The sequence below is a fragment of the Nelusetta ayraudi genome, unplaced genomic scaffold (genome assembly GCF_046127955.1).
Source record: "Nelusetta ayraudi isolate G7.1 ecotype Tasmania unplaced genomic scaffold, CSIRO-AGI_Nayr_v1 ptg000135l, whole genome shotgun sequence".
Taxonomy (NCBI): Eukaryota; Metazoa; Chordata; class Actinopteri; order Tetraodontiformes; family Monacanthidae; genus Nelusetta; species Nelusetta ayraudi.
Window position 1 is genome coordinate 9,575,309 of NW_027466185.1, and position 24,225 is coordinate 9,599,533.

At 46.2% G+C, this 24,225-nt stretch overlaps 1 protein-coding gene across 2 annotated transcripts in view; it reads right to left on the bottom strand.

The window, feature by feature from the left end:
* The window catches only part of csmd2 (CUB and Sushi multiple domains 2), a 225,237-nt gene that overhangs the window by 136,294 nt on the left and 64,718 nt on the right, over positions 1–24,225 (bottom strand). For both annotated transcript variants that reach the window (XM_076011540.1, XM_076011539.1), the window contains exons 4-5: positions 21,788–21,982; positions 15,151–15,358 (exon numbers count right to left, since the gene is read on the bottom strand). In XM_076011540.1, coding sequence (XP_075867655.1) covers positions 15,151–15,358; positions 21,788–21,982 — 403 coding nt within the window. The remainder of the gene's footprint in view (positions 1–15,150; positions 15,359–21,787; positions 21,983–24,225) is intronic.

Consider the following 24,225-nt stretch of genomic DNA (forward strand, 5'->3'; position numbering starts at 1 on the left):
GAGAGGGAGAGAGAGGTAGAGTGTGGGCCAGGAGGGCGAGGGAAGAGCGACGCCCGGTCCTGGCGAGGCAAAAACACTCTCGGCGGAGCCTTTAACTATTTAAATGACCAGTATTAATCACCTCTTCCCCTCCTTCTCCACGGCCATTATGAGCACATTAATCAGCGCAACCGTCCCTTTAAAGCCAGCAAAGGCCCAAACTGGGCAAAGACAGGAGAGCGTGGCCAAGGGAATGAAAAAGTTGTGCTTTTCTCTGCCGCCTTTCTTCTAGCGGATAATCAACACAAAGTTAATGCCACTCGGGCTGGATCAAGCAACGAGAGCAGCTTAGCAAATCTGAGCTTCAGACGGCTCACGCTGAGTCCGGTTCTACGGCAGCGTCTGTCTGCCTTCTGGCTCCACTCGTGGAGGGAATTGAGGCCCGTCGAGCGTCTAACGCTCAGAAAAGGTGTGCACGCTGCCGATTTGTGTTGTCTGTACTTTAATCAACCAATTAGTGGCGGCAGCTTTTGGGAGGACGGGCCAACATTTGCTCTTTAAAGACAAAAGCAAGAGCTTTAATGTTTTGTTGTAAACATTATACGAGTGTTTCGACTTTCCCAGCCAAGACAGCCCAGTTGGAACGACTGATTTGTCACTACTTCATACAGCCAATGAGATCACGGCCACAAGCTTTGGTGCCCGGTATCCTACTCTAAACATCCAGCAACAACTGCATTGATTTCTTTTATTTTTATGCATTGATTTTTTTTTTGTGAAATTGAGCCAACGCAGTAGACAATTACCTAATAGTTAATTTACTTTATTTTTTGTACTTGTGCTGTTAAATGGGTCTTCTCATCATTGGCAATAATCTATTCATCATATGATGAATGTTGGGACTTAAATTTTTATTTGATCAGTTTGTAAATACATCAAAGATGCTGTGATAATCCATTTCTAATGGATAAAGCCTTGGCCTGGATGAGAGGTCATCAGGTGGTCTCCAACGTTCATCGAGTGTTTCGACCCTTAACCACTACACTCTCCGGTTGGCGGGTCAGCCGTGATTGGCCAGATCACTGCTGTTCACTCCACGTGATGGTCCTCTTGAGAAGGTTCCACCTTGTCCAGGCACCTTGAGTTGCGAGCTCGACGGATTTAGCTCTTCTTCCTTCTTCCTCAAGGTTCCGAACTTCATCCACGCCGTGCCCAGTGTTGAAAAAATCTCCGTGAACTGAGCGTTTAGAACCATGCCCAACAATTTGCAGGGCTCACGTCCAAACGCATGAACGTCATTATTTGACGATATCGAGATCGTTTGACGATAGAGTTCAACATTGTAACAGTTTTTAAAGCTCAGAAAAGTGGAAAAGCATCATAGGTCCCCTTTAAGTTTCTAACTGATAAGTAAAGTTATTCCCCCCCTCCCCCCCCCCTTGCAGTTATTAGAAACTGTGTGCAGCACCTAATTTACTGGAATGGCAGTAAAGACATCTGATTGTTGTATTCAGATTTGGCGATCAAAGAGTTGAGAGAGACCTTTTGGTCCTAAACCTGGAGTGGATGGGTGCTTGCATCAGGCCAACCATGTTATACGGAGAAGGTTTCACTCGCATCGCAACATCCAAGGACTTGAAAATCAATCTAACAAACAAAGAACACCCAACAAACAACATTCTCCTTCCCAGCCCTTCGTAACATTTATGAGACAGCTGGCACAGCACGTACCTTAACTTCTCGAGATCGAAAACTGAAAAGTTGTAAACAAAAACACAACAACTTCCATGTGCCCGATACCGTCAAAGCCACGAGGGTTCCTGTGGTGTCTCGCCGTAGCCGCTGTGAATGTGAATACAGCCGCCGTGACGGAGATCTTCTGCTGGCTGTCAATCATCATCAGCGTCGCCCTGACAGACTCAGCCCGCAAGTGATGGCGGTCACATGGGGTAAACTGCCGCATGTCGGCGTCCTGAGCGAGAGGGACAGGACCTGGAGGTGGAGCTGCACATGCCGCTGCAGCTCTGTGGCAATAAAGGTCAAAGCCCATGGAGGATAATTAACAAAGACAAGAGTGCTATGGAGATCTCGTTTTCGTTCCGTCCCGGCCAGTTGCAGCCATGTATCTTTGGGTTCAGAGCGGGAGGCTTTGGGGCTATCCAAGGTCAGTATGTCGCTCTGGCTGCATCATAAGTCCTCGATGAATTGTTCAAAACACACTTTACTGACCAATGACCTTTTCTCGTCTCTATCAACTAATTTGCTGACTTGTCCCTGCTAATGCTAGCTAGCTAACTGCTAAGAAGGGACCAGACAACATGCTACTATTGTGCGACACTTGTAACTGCAGATGTATAAATTATGAAATGAAATATAATTTTATGTTATCATCTTCTCACATCTCAATGTTATCACTTGTCTGCACTTAGCTAGCTAGTAGTGGTGCAGACTGGTGAGCCAACACGTTAATTGAGATGAGGAATCATGACTTATTAATGTGTAAAAATGACTCTTGAGCTCTAAACTGTTCATGGCTCACTGAATGGTTTAGGCAACAAATGCAAGGACAGCAAACTACACAACCATGCCTGTTACAGTAATTGAGTTTGACAATGAAAACTATTGTGGATCCTGGGGAGAATGTGTTGTTGATTCCCACAGAAGCTCCGGCTTCTCACTCAGCGTGTTCCACCATCTTTCCTCGTCGGCTTTCCTTTGTGCTTTATTTGCTGTGTGACATTAGGACGATGTAGCTCAAAGCCGATATTAGTGTGCAAACACTGTTTACAGGCGTGCGGTATAATAAGACCCGGCTGCTTGTTTGAAAAGAGAAATCAAAATGGATTTCTACCAGTTACAGGAAAGGAAAAAAAAAAGAAAAGTGGAAGCCTGAGCGTCTGCAGTCTGACAGTGACAACTGTTTCACTTCCAAAAAAATGAATATGAGGCCCCAGACATAAAACCCAATGGAGATCATTATTTGCTCCTGACAGAAGCCATATGTCAACAACCACATAAGTGCGGTGTTAAAAATAAAAATGTCATTCTAAAGTTTGCTGAAGACTTTATAGGATTTGTTTGTTTGCGAGTTTGCCACATGATGCCTGTCACTCAGGGACAAATAAAACTGCTTTGTTTTGACGGACTTTAATGCAAAGGAAAAACTCCAGTGCGATGAGTCAGAGGGTGCGCTGTATGGAGTTACAGTATATGGTGCCAGTTTGATTGCTCTAGTATATACCTTTGACTCAGCGACAACAAAGGATCCCACTGGACTCAATTAGCCACAGCTAATAAATGGTGTAACTTTAAAGTCTTGCCCATGAGCAGCCGAGTCGCTCCCCTCTAAAAATACATCTCTGGTGTGTAGGTGTTTATAGCAGCGAGTGCACGTGGGCGTGTGCGTGTGCACAATTTTATGTTCACGATTTCTCCGTCTCGGGACGTCGCACACGGCTCCCCGAGCCGTAGTGTTTTCTTGATTAGCCTCGAAGTCGCCACTTGTGAGATTGCATTGGTGCTTGGAAGCACCTGTGGGAAATGTGAGCGCGAGAATGAACGCCCACTTCCTGAATTCCGCTTGACGAGCTGATGAAGTTTTCAACGGAAAGCCAATCAGGACAAACAATTTCCTTAACTTTAACTACTGCCCGGTATGCATGATTCAAATTTAAAATAAAAATCTTCTACCAGCCTCCAGATTGAGTGTGTACATGTGTACAGGTGTGTGTCTAGAGTTTGTATTGGATTTGTCAGGAAAAAAAAAAAATCAGACACGTCTGCATCTGATTAAAAAAAGAAAACAAAAAAGAAGATCTGATGTTTACGCAACCATGCGATGCCGGCACATGTGGAGGTGGTTGCTGAAAATGCTAAAGCCACAAACGGAGCTCAGCGTGAACTGTAGCCGGGGGCAAGTTAACTCTGTGTGCAGCCAAGTCAAGTGCTACGAAAAGAGGCATCAAGTTAACAGACCAGGCAATATGTGTTGCAGGATTGTTATCCTGAAATCAACTGCATACTGTGCAGGCCACAACAGCCCAGTTTCCAGGCAGGCAGGGATATTTCATTGGCTCTTTTATTTATTTATTTATGTTTGAGCTACGGTAAGATTTCATTGTGATCAAAAGTAAACAATATAATTAATTCCATATCATTTTGATCAGGAAGCTAAATCTAACAGGCCAAGTGAATTCCAATTCCAATACTTTGGTGAAAGTGCATTGAAAAGTTTAGAAAACACTGCACTATTTGCTTCCAATGACAGACTGGACATATCATTAGCTAACATGCTCTTGCTACAGCAGCCTATTTCAATATGGCGGTAGATGCTGTGGTGTGCGCAATTTGAAATAACGCTAACATCATTGATAATAGTGCATCGCAATACACATAAATTGCAAGTATGATAATACACAGTCTGGAACACAGCTAATGTAAACAAACAAACAAACAAAAACAAGAGATGTGATTCAGCCTTCAGTTTGAACGCACCTGGACTGATCCGTCCTCTCCTCTTTCTTTAAATGCCTCTCACTTCCCTGAAACTCATTTGGCAGTCCTCCAACTCTTCCCTTCACAACCTCTTCATTTGGTGGCTTTTTTTTTTTTTTTTCTAAATCCACTTCAGCTCAACGCTGTTTGCACAGCCTGGTGCCATGTCCTGCTCTCACCCTGAACATATTGGTGCCAGTGTTTGCTGTCCTGTGTCTCTGCTGCGCTGCTATTCCCCTCACTCTCTGCTCGCACCTTTGATGTCAAGACCACAGCTAAAGCCTGTGATAATCTGCTGTGGGGCTTCCTGAGCCCTAAGCAGGCCAAGGCTTGGAACCAAGGATATGGCACGAGGGAAAAAGAAGAAAGAAAGACCATTAGAATGGTGAAAATGCACTGAACTAATGCAGGGGTGATGGACTAAAAACGCACACAAATAAAAAATCTTCAAGTCAACTGATCCAGAAGGGGAACGTCTACTTCACTCCAGCAATTCTGATTCATTGAGACAAGTAGTGTAATTTTATTGTTAAATGCAGATTCAACAGACGGAGATGATAAGCTAGCGCCACAGCTGTCCAAAGTGAAGGGAAAATAATATTTGCAAGGCTGTTTTGTACAATACACTACCAGCTAAAAAAAACAACTCTTTATTTTCCGACTTGAATCTATCGGCACTACTGTAATTATCATCTGTATTTTTGCCTCAAAAGCTCCTTCATGCCTGAACTCCTCCTCTCGACTCCAATGCTCAATGGTTCCGCACCGCTAGCTAGTTAGCCAAACGGCGGCCGATCTCGCCTCGCTCACCTGCCTCTTCGCTGGTCACGGCACCTTCTGCAATCTCCGTCATCACACACAAGCTGGGAAGGATAGTGAAGCTAATCATGCAGCGATATTAGCCACACTGATGTTGGGTGATAGAGCTGAGGCTTTGGTGCTTATGTTATTCTGTCTGTATGAGGCCGAATCCAGATTAGCCCCATATTAATTAACTCTTTTCTTCCCCCCATAGTGCACCACCAAGTCTGTGGTCACTCTTCTCCAAAGAGTGCATCCAATTAAAAACATGGACAATGGCAAGAATGGAACTGCAGTATTCATGTAGATGTAAGGTTGCCATGTCAACAGCACTGTGCCACAGGATAATAGCTTAGGCTAATTCATTAGCATCCAAATACGCAATCTAACGTCACAAGGGTTTCCGCACTGATAGGAGCCACTTGCTACAGGTGAGCTCGGGTTTGAAAGGCTCTCTCTTCCTGTGCGTAGGGAACGATATTGTACTGCAGCTTTATCCAGATCAACCTTTCCTCGCTGCCGTCCGTCCATCTGTCTGTCCGTTCTCGCTTCCGTGGCCACTCTGTCGGCGGAGAAAGTGCTATTAGGAAAGACTGCGGCTCCGTGTGATCAATATGGCGCTGACACACTCCAAAAAATCTCTCACAAGCAAAAGCCCATTTACAGAGAGGGTCTAATGGATCAAATAAGCAGCGCATCACTATGGCTTTTCGCTTAAGCCTCGAGGAAAGTTAAAAAATAAATGAATAATAAATAGTGTGCGGCCAGTGTATTCCGGACCGAGTGTTTGTCTCGAAATCGCAAACCACTGCCACTTTGCGCTCACGGGGCTAACACTAGCTGCTGCACAGCACAAACATTCATCAAATACTTGTACTACTAGCTAACTACTATGTCTAACAATCTAATACTGAAGAATCTTTTACCTTAAAGACATAAATACCAACACATTGACACCTGTATAAAATGTACTGCCATAGCTTGGAACATGAGCTAGCTAACATTACTAAATTATCACAGACCCTTGAAAGCTACTATTGAAGGCTACTTGCTAACAAGTACTACTAATTACCAAAATATGTTATGCGGTCATTGTCATCCATTGCTACACTACTTTTGTAAGTTGAAATGCTTGTGTTGTCAAGTGTGTGTATGTAAATGTGTTCTTACATGCAAACTATTTCAAGCTGCTGTCTGTATTGTTCTACGAGGCTTTTACAATCATTTTATGTCACTTTAAGTCATGGATCGCTTTGCCGGAAATAAATGCCAATTTTAAACACACACAGGGTTTCCAGTCTGGCAGTTAAACCAAAACGACATCTTTTTTTAGACGAATGTCTGCTGCTTTTGAAGCCTAAAAAGTTTTGCATCGACATATCTGAGCAAAGGCTTTTCACGATAAGGGCCAACATTGCCTCTCACCCTTTGCCTTGCAAACATTTATGGAGGCAGTAGAGGACGGTATTTATGGAGCCACACTGTTGTGTTGCCTGTAATTGCCGGTCATGGCACGTTCACCTAAGTTCATAAAGGTTCCTCTGTAAATATATTCCGTCTGGCCTCCTGTCACTTCATACAAAAGAAGACAGCCTCTGTCTGATAAATGGAAAGAGGAGGGCTATTTCACCCGCAATACACCGCACAACAGTGACACACACACACACACACACACACACACACACACACACGCAGCCTACTGTCATAAAGAAAACATGTTACATTCCAACCCAGCAATTCAGTCCATGACTTATTCTGTCTCTAAGGGTTCCTTTGGTTTTGCTAACACTTAGCAGTGTTTGTAAACTGGTATATTAGTATTACAGATGGCTAATTTGTGATTATCATCCGTAACAGACAGTTGTACTGAATGTGAAGGGGCTCATTCGCTAAATGACAACATTTACAATACTGAATGATATCATTCTGTATTTTGTGTTTGTTTCTTTGTTTTATCAACATAGTACCATTGCTATACCACAGTACTCAACAGCCGCTATTGACAAGCTAGCTGGAATCAAGTATGCCCACCGTTAATGTACTGTATATATGAAATGTTGCCATGTGATACATACATGTGCATATGTATATATATATACATCTATCCCATCAAGTTCATCCATTTTGATTGGATTCGCGATCAGAGCTTTTTGAGGTGCTCTCACATCTAAAGGGGGGTTTGGATGTACTGCCTGAAGCTCTCCGAGCTGCAGAGGGGGAAAAGACAACTGTCAACTATGTAGGTCGCTGAGCTGGAGGAGGGGCTGTGGGAGTTATTTACAGGAAGGAGGGGAGGTTCTGTTGTGGCTGCGATCAGACAGGCATTGCCGTCCTCCGTTGGGATGTGTCGGATGGTTTTGTCTTCCGCTTGCGAATTTTGACCACATTCCACACAGGCAGAGATCAAACTCTGCGATCCGCTTTGACTGATGTAGTTCATGAGACGGTCAGTGGTTGAACTAAAAATGCAGAAGTTGAAATGCGGTCAGAATGTTGCCCACGCTGCCGGCGAGCTGATTCTGGTTTTTGCGTCGCTCTATTTATTCGACTTCAGGGTCGCCTAACTGCTGCCTCTGGCGAGATACCAGGTGGATTCAAAGCTCTTTAAGTGCATTTCCGCAGCAGCCGAACCTTGTCAACCTGCAACAGGGATACAGAAAAGACGGGATGCACGCAGATGACTCAGCATTGCGAGGCGACGTGAGAACAGTCGGTCTGTTTTTACAATCTAGTTGACGTAAGCGGTGTCCTCTACGGGAGTCCGCTGAGCGCTTTCGGCCGATTGATTGCGCGCGTCTCCCCCTCTCGCTAAGCCTCTCCACCTCCTCCCCTTCGCTCTATCTTGCTTAATTACTGTGATTGATTAATTGACCGCCTGTGCCATCTCCCGCCGTCCCCCGAGGACTCGCCGCCTTGCGCCCGTTGCGCTCTTGAAGAGAGACTGAGGGAGGTCAAGGTTGAAGGAATACAGACCCGCTCCAAAAAAGAGAGACAGACAGAGAGAGAGAGAGAGAGAGAGAGAGAGAGAGAGAGAGAGAGAGAGAGTGAGACGCAGACGCAGACGCAGACGCAATTTCCAAACAGCTGAGATTCACTTTTGATCAGACCACAGCAGAAAGCCTCTGAAAAAAGGGTTTACTTAGGTTAGCAGCCCTTGACCCAGAAAGTGAATTAAAGGGATCAAAGCGAGCTGTGGGACGAGGCTTCAGTGGAGTAAAAACAGCAAGGCATCACTGTTGAAAAAAAAAGAGATTAACTTAATTTGATGGTTAAAACACTCCTGACACAAACACGGAAGGAATGAACAAGAATGAGTCTGTGTGTAGTTTGCATGTTCTCCCCTGGTACTCCAGCTTCACGCACAGTTGGCAAGTGGCAACTCAAAATTGTCAATAGGCAAGAGTTTGAGTGGGTTTGATGGCTTGTATGTCTGTGTTGCCATGTGATGAACTGGCAATTTGGTCAGAGCGCAACCAAGACTACAGGTACGTGGGACAGGCTTCTGTGACACTAACGACGAGAAGCACGAATAAAAGATGAATGGATGGATGGATGGATGGATGGATGGATGGATGGATGCATCCAAAACCTCTTAAAAGGAAGATCAAAGCATTGGAAAACTGCTCTGAAAGTATATCAACTCCTAACCTTAGAAAATAGCGAGCTAGCTATAGCTGTTAAACTACCATTATACCGTCAGCTCATGCTAACCAAGTTACAATGCTGCAGACTGACATGTGGGCCAAAGAGGGGATCTTTACTAACTCTCCAATATCCATTGATATTCATTGATATCCACATTCATATCACACATCCATATCAACATCGGAACCAATACTGATCTTGCTGCCAAAGAAGTTTTATATATTTTTTGGCACTGCCTCAGTTCTACAGGAAACACTGCAAGGACGAGACTTCAAAAGATTCACGTAAACATATAGTCAATTGCAGGTGGGAAAAAAACTGAAATCATTCAGTGGTCCCGTTGCGCTCATACTCGTCAATTCAAGAACGTTCCCCATGTACCGATCACAAGCCATCACTGGCACGTGGCTGCGCTAAAGCTGACAGCTTGGCTCCCAGCGGTGCTGCAGCGCTTAGTAAACACAAGTGAGGAGATGCCACCCCTCCATCAGGTTGCCATGATCGGGACCGTTACCCCCCCCCGCATGTTCCGGGGGTCTGAATGGGACGGAGCAAAGGTGGACGTGCTTACGCAGACACACTGCTACGTTCAGGCTGCTTGCCTCAGCTGCTTTTCAGCTTGCCTCGGCTGCACTCCTTGGCCCTGTAAATTTTTGCACCTGCTGTTCATGAATACCACACCGGTGATCAGCAATGATGATAATGGTGATGATGATGACAAAGCATGAATGAGAACCGGATCGTGCTCTAGATCGCCACACAAAAAACACACACATGCACTGACGCGGGAGTCTGGCAACGAGCGGTTGAGCTCGGGGCCGATTTTTCCAGTCACTTTGCTCCTCTGCACTTCAAATCCCCTCGACATTCCAGCTCTTAGGACGAAGAATTTGAGGATTTCGGAAGCGGGCCAGTCTCCAAAGCAGCACCAGGTGCGGCACCCGAAGTTTCAGTGGAAGCATTGCGGTTTGGAGGATGGTGCAAAGTTCATGGCGCCGGCAGTGGCAGTGGTGGTGGTTTTGATCAATGGAGCGTTGCAGATTGAGTTCTCAGCCGAGGGCTGCAGTTGACACGGCTGACAGACCGATCGACAAGCTGCAGCTTCACATTTTGAGCCGCGCTACAATTCCGTCTCCACTGCTTGACGTCGTGAAATCATCTCCAACCAATCGACTACTATGCACTTGCAGGGTCCTTTTCTCTCATCTGCATTAAACTCTGTGTTGCTAACATCTGCTACTACTCAACCTAGAGGCTTATTCAATCAATATTATAGTATTATTAAAGGTCTTCATCAACCACTATGTGATTAGAAGAGCCCCCGTGTTGTCAATTTACCTTCTTTTAACGAGCCAGTATTATGTGATGGACCGGCTGTGACACATTTATCAACCTCATCGTTTTACTTTGCGTGTGCATGTGCGTTTTATTGGTTTTGTTCATTTGTATTTGTATTTCAGAACCGACTTTTATCGTGCCAAAAATTATTTCAGCCTCAGTCGACTTTTGGAGTGAATGCTTTTCTTTAAAGGTTTTAGGATGAGAAATCTATTGCACTAAACCAATATTGAGTTTGTAATTAAACATACCCGGATATCATATTTGATCATCAGAATAAACCGTCCACTGGGATGGATTAGGTCAAGGAGAGTGGTGGAGGGAAAGACAGCAGAGAGAGAGGAGACAGAGAAAGAGCAGACTCAGACCTTCCGGGACGTGACGGGACTAGCGATGAAGGCTTCCTTTACCCTTCTGGTCTGTGTGATGAGAACCAGGACACAGCAAAGTGGAAGAACGATCGTTGATGGGTCCAGAATTGCATTTTTTTTCCAAATGTAATTGTCCAATGGTTGACAAAAGACTTGATTTCATGCAGGCTCAGGCACTAGAATCAGGGGACGGATCATGTCAAGCAACATCTAAAAAAAAACAGAGTGAGTAAATCTCAAGAGTCCAACTGGTGCACACACACACACACACACACACACACACAAATCACAAACCTCTTTGATATCCCAATAAATAAATAAAAAAAAACTAAAACTTGAAGCATGTATCTCCACAAAACATTCCCATTCCCGCTGCTGCTGTTGCTGCTCCCGTCGGAAACTGGAGAAGACAGCCTCCAGACATAAAACGCTGTTTCCGAGATCACTCACTCGCTCTCAGGTGAGCCGACCCAACAGCCAATCAATACATACCCGGCGTTCTGTACTCCCCTCCGACAGTTCTTTATCTACTTCCGTCCCACTCTCTCCCTCTCTCTCTCTCTCTCTCTCTCTCTCACACACACACACACACACACACACACACACACACACACACACACACACACACACACACTTGTCTCAGCTGTTGGAGAACAATGACACTGATCAGTGCCGCAGGGATAATCCACATGTGCGCCAAATGTCAGAGTCTCCAGTCTTAGGGGTAATAAAGTTGAAAGAGGTGGGGCAACCTGAGGGGACGGAACCCTGATGGGATCAACGTTTTTATCTTGTGTTTACTCAGAGAACCTTGCTTTGTCAGCAGTGGAGGGAAAAAAGAAGAAAAAGAGATGGAAAGAATGGAAACCCTATCGGGAGACAGACTGAAGTTAGCAAAGCAAAGGCAGAAGAAGTTTTTCTCGCAGATCGCAATTACCGCAGTGTGGCGTGCCATTTTATCCAGAAGGGGGCGATAGCTGCTTTCTCCATCCGAGGCAAACGGCAGGTGGAAATGTATGTAAGGCGACGAGTTAACCGGCTGTGAGTTCCACTTAGCATTGAGCAGCTCCAACTAGCATCTGGCATTTGCAAAGTGCAAGGGCGTTATTTACGTTGCGGCGCTGGGGAGGAAAATCACTGCAGACGCGAGCAGCGTAATCGTGGAGTAAAGCGTCTTCCCCTGGGGGGGGGGGGGGGAGTGGAAGGAGGGGGCGACGCTGAAAAGAAAAATACATCATGTCAGCGCAACACCTCAGTAGCGGCCCGGTTTTTATTTTATTTTCCCACTGTCGCCTTCAATCTCAGCTTCCAACCGTGTCGGAAAAAGGTTCCGAGGCCATCAAAATGGTTAACGCCGCTTGAAGGAGCGAAAGACAAACGCAAAGAGCAACTTTCCCCATTAACGTTCTGCTCCTGCCAAAGGGAGAAAACGTAAGCATGTGACCTGCCTTCCAATGAGCTCTGACCCAGACCTCCGCTCCGGACAGTCAGCAGAGCAACACAGAGGGAATGGAAGCACGACATACAGAAATATGTAGAACTGCCAGGATGTATGAAGCGGCGAGCTGCTCTGATACACCACAGAAAAAGACGGGGGGGGAGGAAAAAGCTGCTACGTAAACGCTGACCACTGCTAAAGAGATTAGTGCAGAGGCTGCTGAGGACGGAGCTGAATGACATTACTTCCTTAAAAGAGTAACATAAAAATCTCACACTTTTGGGAAGTAAGTTTATTGTTATCACTTTTGCACAATTGATGTTGCTTGGTGCAAAATTTGACTGATTATTCAGCCAATTATCTTCCAAGTTTTGCCTCCTCTCTCTCTCTCTCTCTCTCTGTCACTCTCTCTCTCTCTCTCTCTCTCTCTCTCTCTCTCTCTCTCTCTGTCACTCTCTCTCTCTCTCTCTCTCTCTGTCTCTCTCTCTCTCACTCTCTCTCTCTCTCACTCTCTCTTTCTCTCTCTCTCTCTCTCTCACTCTCTCTCTCTCTCTCTCTCCCTGTCTGTCTCTCTCACTCTCTCTTTCTCTCTCTCTCTCTCTCACTCTCTCTCTCTCTCTCTCTCTCTCTCTCCATCTGTCTCTCTCTCTCTGTCTCCCCCACAAGAGATAAGTCCAACAGCATCTGTGAACGGCTGCGTCTGGCGTGCCAGGTTAATGTAAAAAGCTAAATTGTATTTTGGGTTACTAATTCGTTTTTCCTTTCTTTTTTTTCCCAAAAGAGACAAAAAATAACTAAAAAAAAACCCCAAACAAAACCAAATCGCCAATAAATAGCAGGCCAGAAGAAGAGGAAATGAAAGACGGCAGAATGTGAACTTGCTTATCCCCGAGCAAAACCAAAGTGATTCAATTAAAAAGAGCAGACCAATTATACGGGTAGGGAGCGCGAGAAGGAGCGTAATCATCAGTGCTGCCAGCGAGAGGACGGCGGCTGACCTGTCTAATTGGCCACCAGCTGCTCACCGGCCGTCTCGCTACTTACTCATTTCCCTCCCTCTCCTTCCAAAGGTCCCGCCCCCTTCACCTTACTCGCCCCCCCTTGTGGATTCTCTCTCTTTGTCCTTCTGTCCACGTCACAGTGCTGCTGCGAGCTTCAAAAATCCCCAAAATGCCAAAAAAACGGGAAACATTTGTTTGCGGTAAACAACAACTACATCCCTTCCAAAAAAAACAAAAAAAACAAAAAGTGGAACAATAGAGTCGAGGCGGCAAGTCTGCACGCCGACCTCCGTCCCCGTCCCCACCTTTCCCTCTCAATGTGCGTCAGCGGCTGTGAGCTGACGCCGCTCGTCCCTCGCCAGGTGCCTTTCCATCCCTTCCTCTTCTTCCTCTTCTCTTCTCTTGACTTTCCAATTCATCTTCTTCTCGTCCGTCCCCCTTTGTGACAGCGCGGGCATGCCGCAGGTGCAGCGCCACAGGCGATGACAAACCCAGAAGAGATTTGGTGCTCAAACACGGAGAGCCAAACAAAAAAAAAAGAAAGAGAAAAGACAAAAAAGTTTTTTGGGGGGACAAACAAAGAGTTGACAACTTTGTGAAAATGTGCACAAGACGCACGTTCAAGGTGATTTTTTTTTTTTTGGGCCCCCCACTACGTCTGACAAGCCGCCACTCCTCGGTCAAGCGTCTCTTTGCCATCAATCTAAAAGACACGGTGTGCAGTATGAAGCCCCACCTCCTCCCCCCCTCAGGTTGAGCAGGCTCCCAGGAAGCAGTTTTGACTGACAGGCGGAAACCTGTCGCAGGTTTCCAGGGGGGCCTGATCCTCTGTGAACCCGCCTCCTCTGCGGCTCTTTGTACTCGGCGCTAATAACTTCACAAGAGCGACCCGCTGCCCTTTCTGCCGACTCGCCTGCACTCACAGGGCTCCTCCGCCCATCCTCCACCCTCAGAGATATCGGCTCTACAATCAAACTGACAATTTTTTCTTTCCGCATTAGATCCGGCAGGGTGAAGGCTGTAGCAGGAATGTTTCAGGTGCCAGCAGGGTGGCAGAGGGTTCTGAGAGCGCTGGCGCCAATCCGCAAACGGAAGTTGCGGATGAAAGCACGGATGTGCACGTGAAGCCCGCGCCCATATGGGCTCAGTTGGTTACGATGGCCCCTGCATGTGTGTGTGTGTGAGCGTGGGTGAGTGAGTGAAGCCGCCCTGTGCGGCTGGCGGTGGTAATCGAGCTTACTAATTACTTCCCGAGCTGAAAGAGTTGTCAGGAGAGAGGAGGAGCTGGCGCAGATGGTGAGAGACCCACACTGACACCAGGATATCCCACCTCTTCATCATTAGAGCCGTGCACGTGTGACTGTGTGTGTGCGCGTGCCTATGAAGTGTGTGTGTGTGTGTGTAAGAGAGGGGGTAACCGAGGTGCCCTTTGCCGCTTTTCAACAAAATCCAGTCATGGACACAGTGATGTAAAATAAATTATAATGTGATATGAATATATGTTAATTATGTATTGTAATGTTGTTTTATTGTTTAATTGCTGATAGTGGTTCACTTTAATTGCAATCAGTGTTTTTTTTCCTTTTTTTGTCCTTCTGATCTATAAATAAAAGCAGATAAAGTTGCTTAATTTGACTTAAATATGACTCAAATTGAAGGTGTAAATAAAGCATTTAAGTTCCGTACATATATGGAAATAACGTCAACATTTATTGTACCATAATAAAAAGCACTTCTAGCGCTGCCTTTTGAAACGGCCAGGACGACACATGGACACACAGGGACATGCAGACCAAGGCCCCATCAATGAAAACAAATCATGTGCAGGAAAAAGCCGGCATTTTCCTTCGCCGCCAATTTCGCTAAACGGAGATAAAGCAAGACGCACAACCCACGGCTAACGCCATTAGAGGAGCCAGAAAGTGAAGGACAGTTAAGGCTGATAAATTGATAGGTTTCAAATGAAACAAATGTTCAGATATCTGGTTCAAATTTTCCAGGAAAAAAAAAAGCCCGATGCGGCTCTATGGATCCATTGTTTTATGCCCCGCTACGTGCTCGGCTTAAGAATCAGAGGACTCACCACTGCGAGGAGCCCTCGGTGCCAGTGACCTCCAGCAGGTCGTAGTCGTCCTCCAGCTGGAAGTCGGAGAACACCAGGGCAATGGTGTCTCCCGGCTCGGCCAGCACCGTCCAGGTGCAGTCGGCGTTGTTGTTGTACTCGGCCGGGTAGTTGGGCGTCGTGATGGCGCCGCTCTGACCCCGCAGGGTCCCGCCGCAGCCATCGTCCGCTGCGGGTGGCAAAGAGAGGGAAAGAGGTTTAGAGCGGTGGGAGGTTTGGTGGGGGAAAAAAAAACAAACAACAAAAAAACAAACAAAGGTTATAGCGGACTCACGGCTGCAGGGAGGAAAGACAAGGTTAGGAAAAAATGGCAAGTCAGTGGCTCTCAAGACTGACAGTTTCAGCCAGACAGCTGGATTTTACTGTCAGTGGCCAAGTGGTACACATGATGTGCGAAAGTGCTGCAAAGCAAAGCAAATCCTTCTTCCTCTTTTTTCCTGCACCGTTGCTTAAGTCCAACTTTTGCATCACACACCAGGAAGTGGGCCGCTTGTAAATGTTGTTGCAAAAGAGTCAAGCGAAACTTTCTAAATGCTGGCTGCTGCGGGAATTGCAATTGGGAACTGTCATAGTTGGGAAGTGGTGTGGAAACTTGCATAAATATTCCAATACCAAATATATTCAGACATCACGAGATTAATACAAGTTACCTTGGGCCTGTGCAATTAAAAGAGGCGTTCAAAGCGGTGGCCATTGACTTCTAGCCATTTATGCGTACGGTGAACTACTGCTTGGGTGACGTTTGTTATCTCAACATTTGTTGATGCTAAAGCCAGCTAATGAAATGGTAGTGCCATACGTTGGGAAAACTTTATATATACAACATTGTTACTGTAATTTGATAAAACTTCAAAAGAGGTTAGAAGAAGACAGAAGTTCTTAATTAAATATTTTTGCAAGTTTTTCTCTTCCTGATGTATGAATAGATTATTTAAGCTGATTGTGTTTCGTAAAGAAATATTTGCCTAAAATACTGCCTAATTCAGAATCACAGCTTGTTGGACTTCACTTGTAGCCGACTGTTCATCCCCAGGACATAAAGGAATGTCTGTCCTCAGGGTAAAGTGGCAGCAGATCCATCATGCAGCACTTCTTTCAAGGACCTTGGCCCCATTTTGCAGATTCTAATTTTCTGAGGCACCACCTTCCCCTCCACCGACAGTGGTTGGTTAAAAACCGTGAGAGGGCCTACCATCGGACCATTGATTAAGAATGTCAGGACGCATTGCCCACCACCCCACCCCTAATCCGACCGTACTTAGCCCTTTAATTGGCAGGCTTAGCCCGGAAACACAGGACCTAAGCTGTTTTGATCGTCTGGTTTGGGGAAAATGCAGAAATAGCTCATTAATAAATGAAACTCCAATCATTTCCATATGAATTTGCCATGGCTTCACATTGCGCTCATGCCTCACAGCAACAGTGTCGAGGAGCAATGACTAATTGGCCAGGTGCTGTTTTAATGCTCCGGCATTATCGCGCTAAATCGCTGTGGGAACATATTACCATTATGCTTTTAGCCATGAGCCAAATTTCAGAGCTTTTTTTTTTTTCTTCCAATATTGGAAAGACACTCGGTGAGTCAGAGAGCGTATCGTTTCTTTTGTGTGTGTTTTCGCGCCATGAGCCGGAGAGAAAGACACAGTTTCTAGGATCTCAAAAAACACCCTTGGTTCTGTTTTTCTGCCTTTCTTTTTTCCTTCTTTTATTTTTTTTTTACAGTCGAGGGAGACGCGTGACGCAACGTCGTGCAAGGCGGCAAAGCGGGTGAGCGCCGCCATTAAACTCCGATGGAATCAGATTGGTGTTAATCAAAGCGTCTCATGCTTCCTCGACAAGAGGGAAACATGAGAGGGGAAAAGTGCACGCGTAAAGGCCGCCGCCTTGTTTGAGGTCCGAACCGCTGTTGCCCGATGATCACAGGGTTTGCATTTAGAACAAAACCATAAGGCATAAAAAAAACAACAACCATGCACTTCAGCTGCAGCCAGTGGAGCCGCGCCAGCGTGGTCCTCCTCCTCCTCCTCCTCCTCCTCTTCCTCCTCCACCTCCTCCTCGGTGTGCAGCCACCGAGACGTGCGCGGTATCTCAACATCAGGAGGGGAGGAAACCGCCGTCGAGGCCTGTCTACCCGTCGATCCGTCCTACCTGTCACCGAGGAGACCCCCCCCCACCCCCACCCCATTCTCCCTCCCCCTCCTCTGCCACCCCGGCAGAGGGCGAGCGGAAACTCGCGAGCTGTGAACGGGGGAAGAGCGGGGGAGGGAGGAGGGGGGGGGGAGCGCGACAGAAGGGGGCGAGGATGACAGGTGACACACGGGGGATGGGCCGAGAGAGAAAAGAGCAGCGGGAGGTGAGGGGAGGGGGCGGGGGAGGGGGTGATGGTTGCAGCGGGAGTGACGGGTACGGGCAGGCAGACGGAAAGGGGGGGGGGGGATGAGGGGAAGGAGGGAGGAGGAGAAAAAAAGGCATGATGGGGAAGGGCATTGATATTCCACGCAGGACGCTTCCGTCACACTTGAAGGGAAGTCTCTGAATTCCAGACTGCGCGCCTCACCTTGACTGGCGCTCTGACACGCCGCCGCCGCTCGCTTGCAGATGCGAGCGCTCGGCGACAAAAGGGGAGAAAGTGGGGGAAAAAAAACAATAAAACAGGCACGGCACAAACAGAAGAAGCTTCCCGAACTGCTGAGCTGAGATTTTGTGCGCTTCAGGAGACGTCTAGGCCTCTTTGTTTTTCGTTTGTTCGTATATTACAAGGAGTGAAAATATAGAGTCATGTTGGAAAGTGTCGAGTAGAGACGGACCAACAGCAGGAAACTCTCAATTTGTTCCAAGGTTGCTGCGTATTCTATGGCCAACCAGCTTCTATCATGTAGCTAAGTTTCCATAAAACCTGGAGCAAATTTGAGGCAAACTTTTGTTTTCAATGCAAAGTGTGAGTGTGATAGGCAGACAGATCCTCCTCCTCTTTATGAACACTCTAATGTCCTTACCAGGTTAGGTAGCTTCGACATGTCTGGATGGGCCATTAAAGGTGGTGGTGTGTGTGTGTGTGTGTGTGTGTGTGTGTTGGGGGATTCTTAGAGCCCAGCCCTCACGGGATAGAGGATGCTAATAAACATGTTTGCATAATATGCTAGCGTGCAGGAACGAGGCCCAAACTGATTGGGTCCAACATTACAGGTATTATCTTATTATCTTATTATTATTAACAGTGCCACCTGGGAAAAATCAAAGAATTTAAGCAGCATTCCATCAAGCGTAACTGGATGAACAACTTCTACATGTAAGATTATTATTGTTAGGAAACAAATAAATGATAATGCCCTTTCTCTTTTTAATTGATTATTGGCCCTCAGACGTCTGCATTTGCCTCAGCACCGCCACATATTGACACTGTACTGTTGTGAGGAACAACTGCAGACTTCCCACAATCCTTTGGTTGTTTGCAAGCATGATGCACATCCCATCATTTCAAGCCACGCCACCGAGGTGGAAACCGCTCGATCGGAAGGGGCCGCTGGGTTGGCATCCAACAACCTCCACCCACCCACCTACCACAAGCCACGTTCCAGGCGCCGCTCGTCACAAAGCATACGCGGTTTCAGTGTTGTGGCTGCGAACGTTGGGAGAAGCCGTCAATTAATCTCGGTGGCGGGCGGAGACGGGGAGGAATTTGTAAACCTTGTCGGTGGGGGTAATTTCTGCTGAAAAGGTGGCGTAATCACACCCTCGACAGCATTTTTATTTGTGCCGCCGTGTTTGCGTCTCTGTTTGTCTGTGTTGGCAAGGAGGAGGCGGAAAAATGAAGGCGCTTTCGAGTTTGAACAACAAATTGTTGTGGTGAATTATGGGTAATGGTGGTGGTGGTGGTGGGAGTGGAGTTGCTGTCACAGCAGCAGATACAAGAAGGATTATGAAACGACGTGCGTAAGAGCTACGCAGATGTAACGATGCACGGAGGGATCTGTGTGTGTGCGTGTGCGTGTCCGTGTGACTGGGTGGGTGGGGACAGTGCTGGCGAACGGAGCGCGGCCATGTGTGCTGTCCTGTGTGGGCTTCCTGACTCCCGGCCTGGTTGCAGATGGCTCCGCGTCTGAACGTTCAGCCTGGCTATGTGTGTGTGTGTGTGTGTGTGTGTGTGTGTGTGTGTTTGGGTGGGTTGGAGTGGGCGGAGGGGGGACGCTGACACACAACCTTGGGTCGCACAAGCACTGTACGTGCACGCAGCAACTTCCAGCGGGCACACCTAGCCTGCAAAATTCACCCCAAAAATGAAAAAAAGAAGAAAAACAGTTGTCATAAATGTGACAAAAAAAAGAGAAATCCTCTCAATGGATGCGTCGCCGCGGCGCGTGAGAAAACACACACTGGCAGGTGTCGCTGCCGCGGGGGCGCTGGCTAACTGCGAAGGGGACGACAACTGGCACTGGCACACCTGACCGAGAGCCGGAACACATGAGGTCCTGTCAGGGCAAATAAGACATCAGTGTAACAACACACCAAACCTTGTTAGGTCAGGTCATGCAGAGGAGTGTGTAAATCGACAAAAAAAAAAAAGAAAAGAAGAGAGAGAGAGAATCCAGGCGCTCGTCTTCGCCCGGAGATTTAAAGGCCCAGAGTGGAACATTTAACGGGGTCTGCTGAACACGTCTTTGGTTTATTGTAGTCATTAAAAAAATGCTGTGTTTCCGCTCATTAATAATAAGCGATTATACACACCGAGAGCAAGGCGACTTGGGACTAAGCCAGGTGTGTCCAACCTTTTTTGGTTGTATGTAGCCAACCAGTCCAGTGTAAACATCGCAGGCGCACAAGTCCCTTGGGGGGTCAGGAGGAGGGTGATTGCGCTCAAGTCCCAGGAGAAGTCTCTTTGCGACGCTCTCTCTCTCACTCTCTTTCTGTCTCTCCCTCTCTCTCTCCATGCAATCGACCCCAACTACCTTTGCGATCGACCGGTACATCGCGATCAATGGGTTGGGCATCCCTGTACTAAGCTAAAATGGCCCAGAAATTGGATCTGGTCATGATTTCACCCTGGCATCACAGCTAGTGTGGGAAACATGAGATGAGGAGGCATATCAGGAAACTGGGATTAACATTATTTTGTAATGCACTTCCTCACCAGTAGGTGCTACTCAATTTCACACAATGGGCCTTTAAAAGATGATGTTGTAATGACTTCCACATAACCAACTGAAAACTCAGTTTTCTTAATGCTTTGTGTTTGCACTTTTTCTTATTTTTTTAATCCATGATTTATCAGTGTTTCAACATTAGTTGCTACATGGTATGATGTTTGCCCAGTTTCATTTTCAAACAAAATGACAAAGACACAAAACGTTAAGAGCAGAGTGGCCAACGATGGCAAAAAACTACCACTGCTACTACCAAGATCAGCCAGTATCACATTTTGATACATGTCATTTCACTGGAAAATGACCTTTTTTCCACCAAACACTCTGATTCAAAGAAATACACAGGATGGACCAGTCTTCTCTGCCAACATTCTCAACATCAATGTTGAAACTTTGCAGCAATCTGACAGTTTTTTCTTTCCGCACCTCATCCCTGGGTTCACCTCACTCAAGCCCCTTTGCGATGTTTTCCGCGGTGTAAAACATCGTCAACCCCGTGTATGTGTTTACTTTCAAAGGCGGCGCATGCGACGGACGCCGTTTCCTTGAGTTGGAGAGCGACGCTCCCCGTCAATGCTGCGCGCTACGCTGTTGCTCTGTTCGCGGCGTCACGTCAAGCGGATCAAAGACAACGTGTGTGATCCCACTGAGGCCGCAGCTTGTTTACCAGGCATACGAGAAAAATACAGTCAACTTTAAAGCACGGTGCGTCTGCAGTCGAGCTCTTTACATGATCATTTAAATTCAAAGACCCGCGAGCTGTCACGGGGACCGCGGAATGGAGAAGTCGTTATCTTTGTTTTATGGGGCTGCCTGGTCTTGGCTGGCGTGTAGTAATGGTGTCCTCAGCTGCTTTAACATATATAATACTCAGGGGGAATCGGAAATGAAAGCGAAGCATTTAAACTGTTCATCCTTTGGTGTCACAACACAATAAAGCGGAAGGTTAGTACCTCAACAAACTATTATACAACACATTTATTGTTTAGGATCATCTAGTCTAACAGTTAAAGGCCTTTATTTGCCTTTACATCCACACTCTGGAGGAGGACACCTTGAAAATATATGAAAAACTATGAATCTCTAGAAAAAAGCCATGTTCAGGCCTGTTTACCACACTTTTTAGCTTCTTGTTAAAACCAATGCTTTGTCAGTAGTGTAGGGGGGTGATTTCAAGAACTGTTTCTTCAAGCATGCACTTAAAAGAAGTTCAGACAAAGTAAAGGACAGGATTTTATCATTCTCATTATCTATTGTTAAAAAGTACAATAGTAAATGAATCGTTACATAATGAGACCTTCACAAGCAAATGAGTTTTGATCTATTATTGATTGCTTCTACAAATGCTAGTGTTCCCACTGAAAAACAATAGCCAAGTCTGATTTATTGTTTGTGGTGTTCTAGAATTTCCAAAAAACGGCGACCGAAACATGTAACCACGTCCTTCAGCAACTTACCTCTGCAGTAGGGCAGAGGGAAGTCCCAGGCAGCGGTTCCCGCTGAGGTGGCCAGACAGGAGAGGGTCGTGTGACCTTCCAGCACATAGCCCGGGTTACAGCTGTAGCGGATCTTGTTGCCAATGTTGAACGTGGACCCCTGCTGGTGGCCGTTGAGCAGCTGTCCGGGATTCCCGCACGTGTAGCTGGGCAGAGCTGCAGAGACGGGGGGGAGGGGGGAGAAAAGCGTTGGCCGGTTAATGAGGCGTTTTGTCCACGAAAGTGACTGGCTGGCTTGTTAGCGGTTGGCGGCAGGAGGAGGAAACGCAGTGGAAGTGGATCAAAAACAGGTTTTGCGGAGGCAACAAAAATAACAAAGCCAAAAAGTTTCCATAGATGTGGACAATCCAGGAAAGAAACAAGTGAACGCAGACACACACATTAACACTTTCACAATCTGTAAGTGCACTGAAACAGACTTATAGTGATGCATTGTAAAGAGGTACTTACATACTGTACATTTCTACCCTGAGTGATAGAAAACCTGATTCTTTTTACTCTCTTGATCTTATATATAACAAAAAAGTGTGTTTTTCAAGTCATTTGAGTCACTGGGTCAGAGTGTGATAAAGTAAGTGATTCGTTCAGGCACTGCCTGGTATATCGCAAAAGTGTCATGGAAACACTTTTTTCACAGTTACGCGTCACTGGATGTGACGTACGTGGTCACGTGACCAGTTGTGACCAGTTCACTTCAAGTGAAAATGGTGCATTATGTTTGGACGGAGGAGGAGACGGAATATATATATATATATATGTATATATATATATATATATATATATATGTATATATATATATTTTTTTTTTTTATTTATTTATTTTTTTACAACTAATCAAAGAGAAAATATATAACAACCATTCTTGACAGCAAACAAACGTAAACAAACACAAGCAAACAAAATTCTCGTAAATTTCGCAGGAGGTTTTACGAGAATTACGGCTTATGCGCTTCGCACCATTCAATGGAAACATCTGCCAATCTTGTTTTTATTTTGTGAAAAACTGTAATGGAAATGCAGCGACTGCGATGGAATGTTGCCTAGTCCTTTCTTTTAAATGAGCTCACTGTCCACTGCAAGAATGCGACGGCCCACAAAATGACTGCCGTTTTTAAAAGATTTGCTCAGGACTCGCTCAACTCCTACCACTTCCAATGCTCATCGCTGATGCCGCCCTGAACACACACGGTACGTCGAAGCATGTACTCGTATGCAAATGAGCCGGCTTACCGGAGACAGAGGTCTTGTGTAACTGTGTGTTATTATGCTAAGCAGGTTCAGAGGAAGTTCAATCAAGCTGCTTCTTCTTAACCTCTTGCTATAGGCTGCGAGTAAATACCATAGTCGCAGGACTTAATGACACACAACAGCAGGTCGACATCGACAGTTAACTTGTTAGGTGCGTAGCGGGTCTTAATTGTGCTGCATTCCACGTACATGCACACACACACACACACATACTGTACATATGCACACACAAATGTGCGCATGCAACCGATTCCATCCGTCCCCCAGCGCTAATCCACACTGAGGCAATTGGCCGGAGCATGTGTTGGACTTTGGATGGGACTCAGCCTCTCGACAGGAGGCGGCCCGGATTCCGGTGAGGACAGAATGGCTCCAACGCAGCGACACGGCTTACTGGCACCTTCACCATTAAATACACAAAAGAGGGCGCCTGGTTTTCCAATGTTATATCAGATCCGCCCAGCTTCAAAGTGTACGTCAGGAGATTAAAAGGTTTCAAAGGCTGTTTGTGACCTTTGAGCAGGAGCTCAGCCAATTCCGTTGAGGCAATGATGATTCCTTTCAAGATTATTGAGGTTACAAAACGGGATAAGTACTCGCAAAGACATCTGCAGGAACTTGGAATTAACTTGTTCTTAAAGGACCAGAAGGTTTTTTTCTTAATGAAAGTAAATGCAAACACATGATGAATAAGGATACCTGTTAAATTTGTAGTTGACATTTAATCTGAGCAAAGTCACGGTCCTCAATTTTTCTTGTTTATCCTGTTTGCCAGTGATCGCCAATAAAGTGCTTAGGAAAGTCGGGCATTTGGCATTTAGCTGGTAATGGCAAAGGCATAACTGAGATAAAAGATGGGATGAACGAGGGATCTTATCCACATGACGCTTGTGAGAAATGGAGGGGAAGCAAGACTGTGAGCAGTGACATTATTTAGAAAAACCACTTTGAGTTGAAGGGATAATTCACAACAAAGAGCTGGAAGTTAGCTTTCGAGCTACCTGCCATCTTGTGGATGTTGACTTGAGAATATTCCTGTCTGGGAGGCTACAGTGAAGATGTTGGATGGGACCACGTCATATTTGGACACGACAGACGACCATTTGGTGGAACCATGGCCCTCTGTGAAACTCTGCAATGGGGCAGATTGG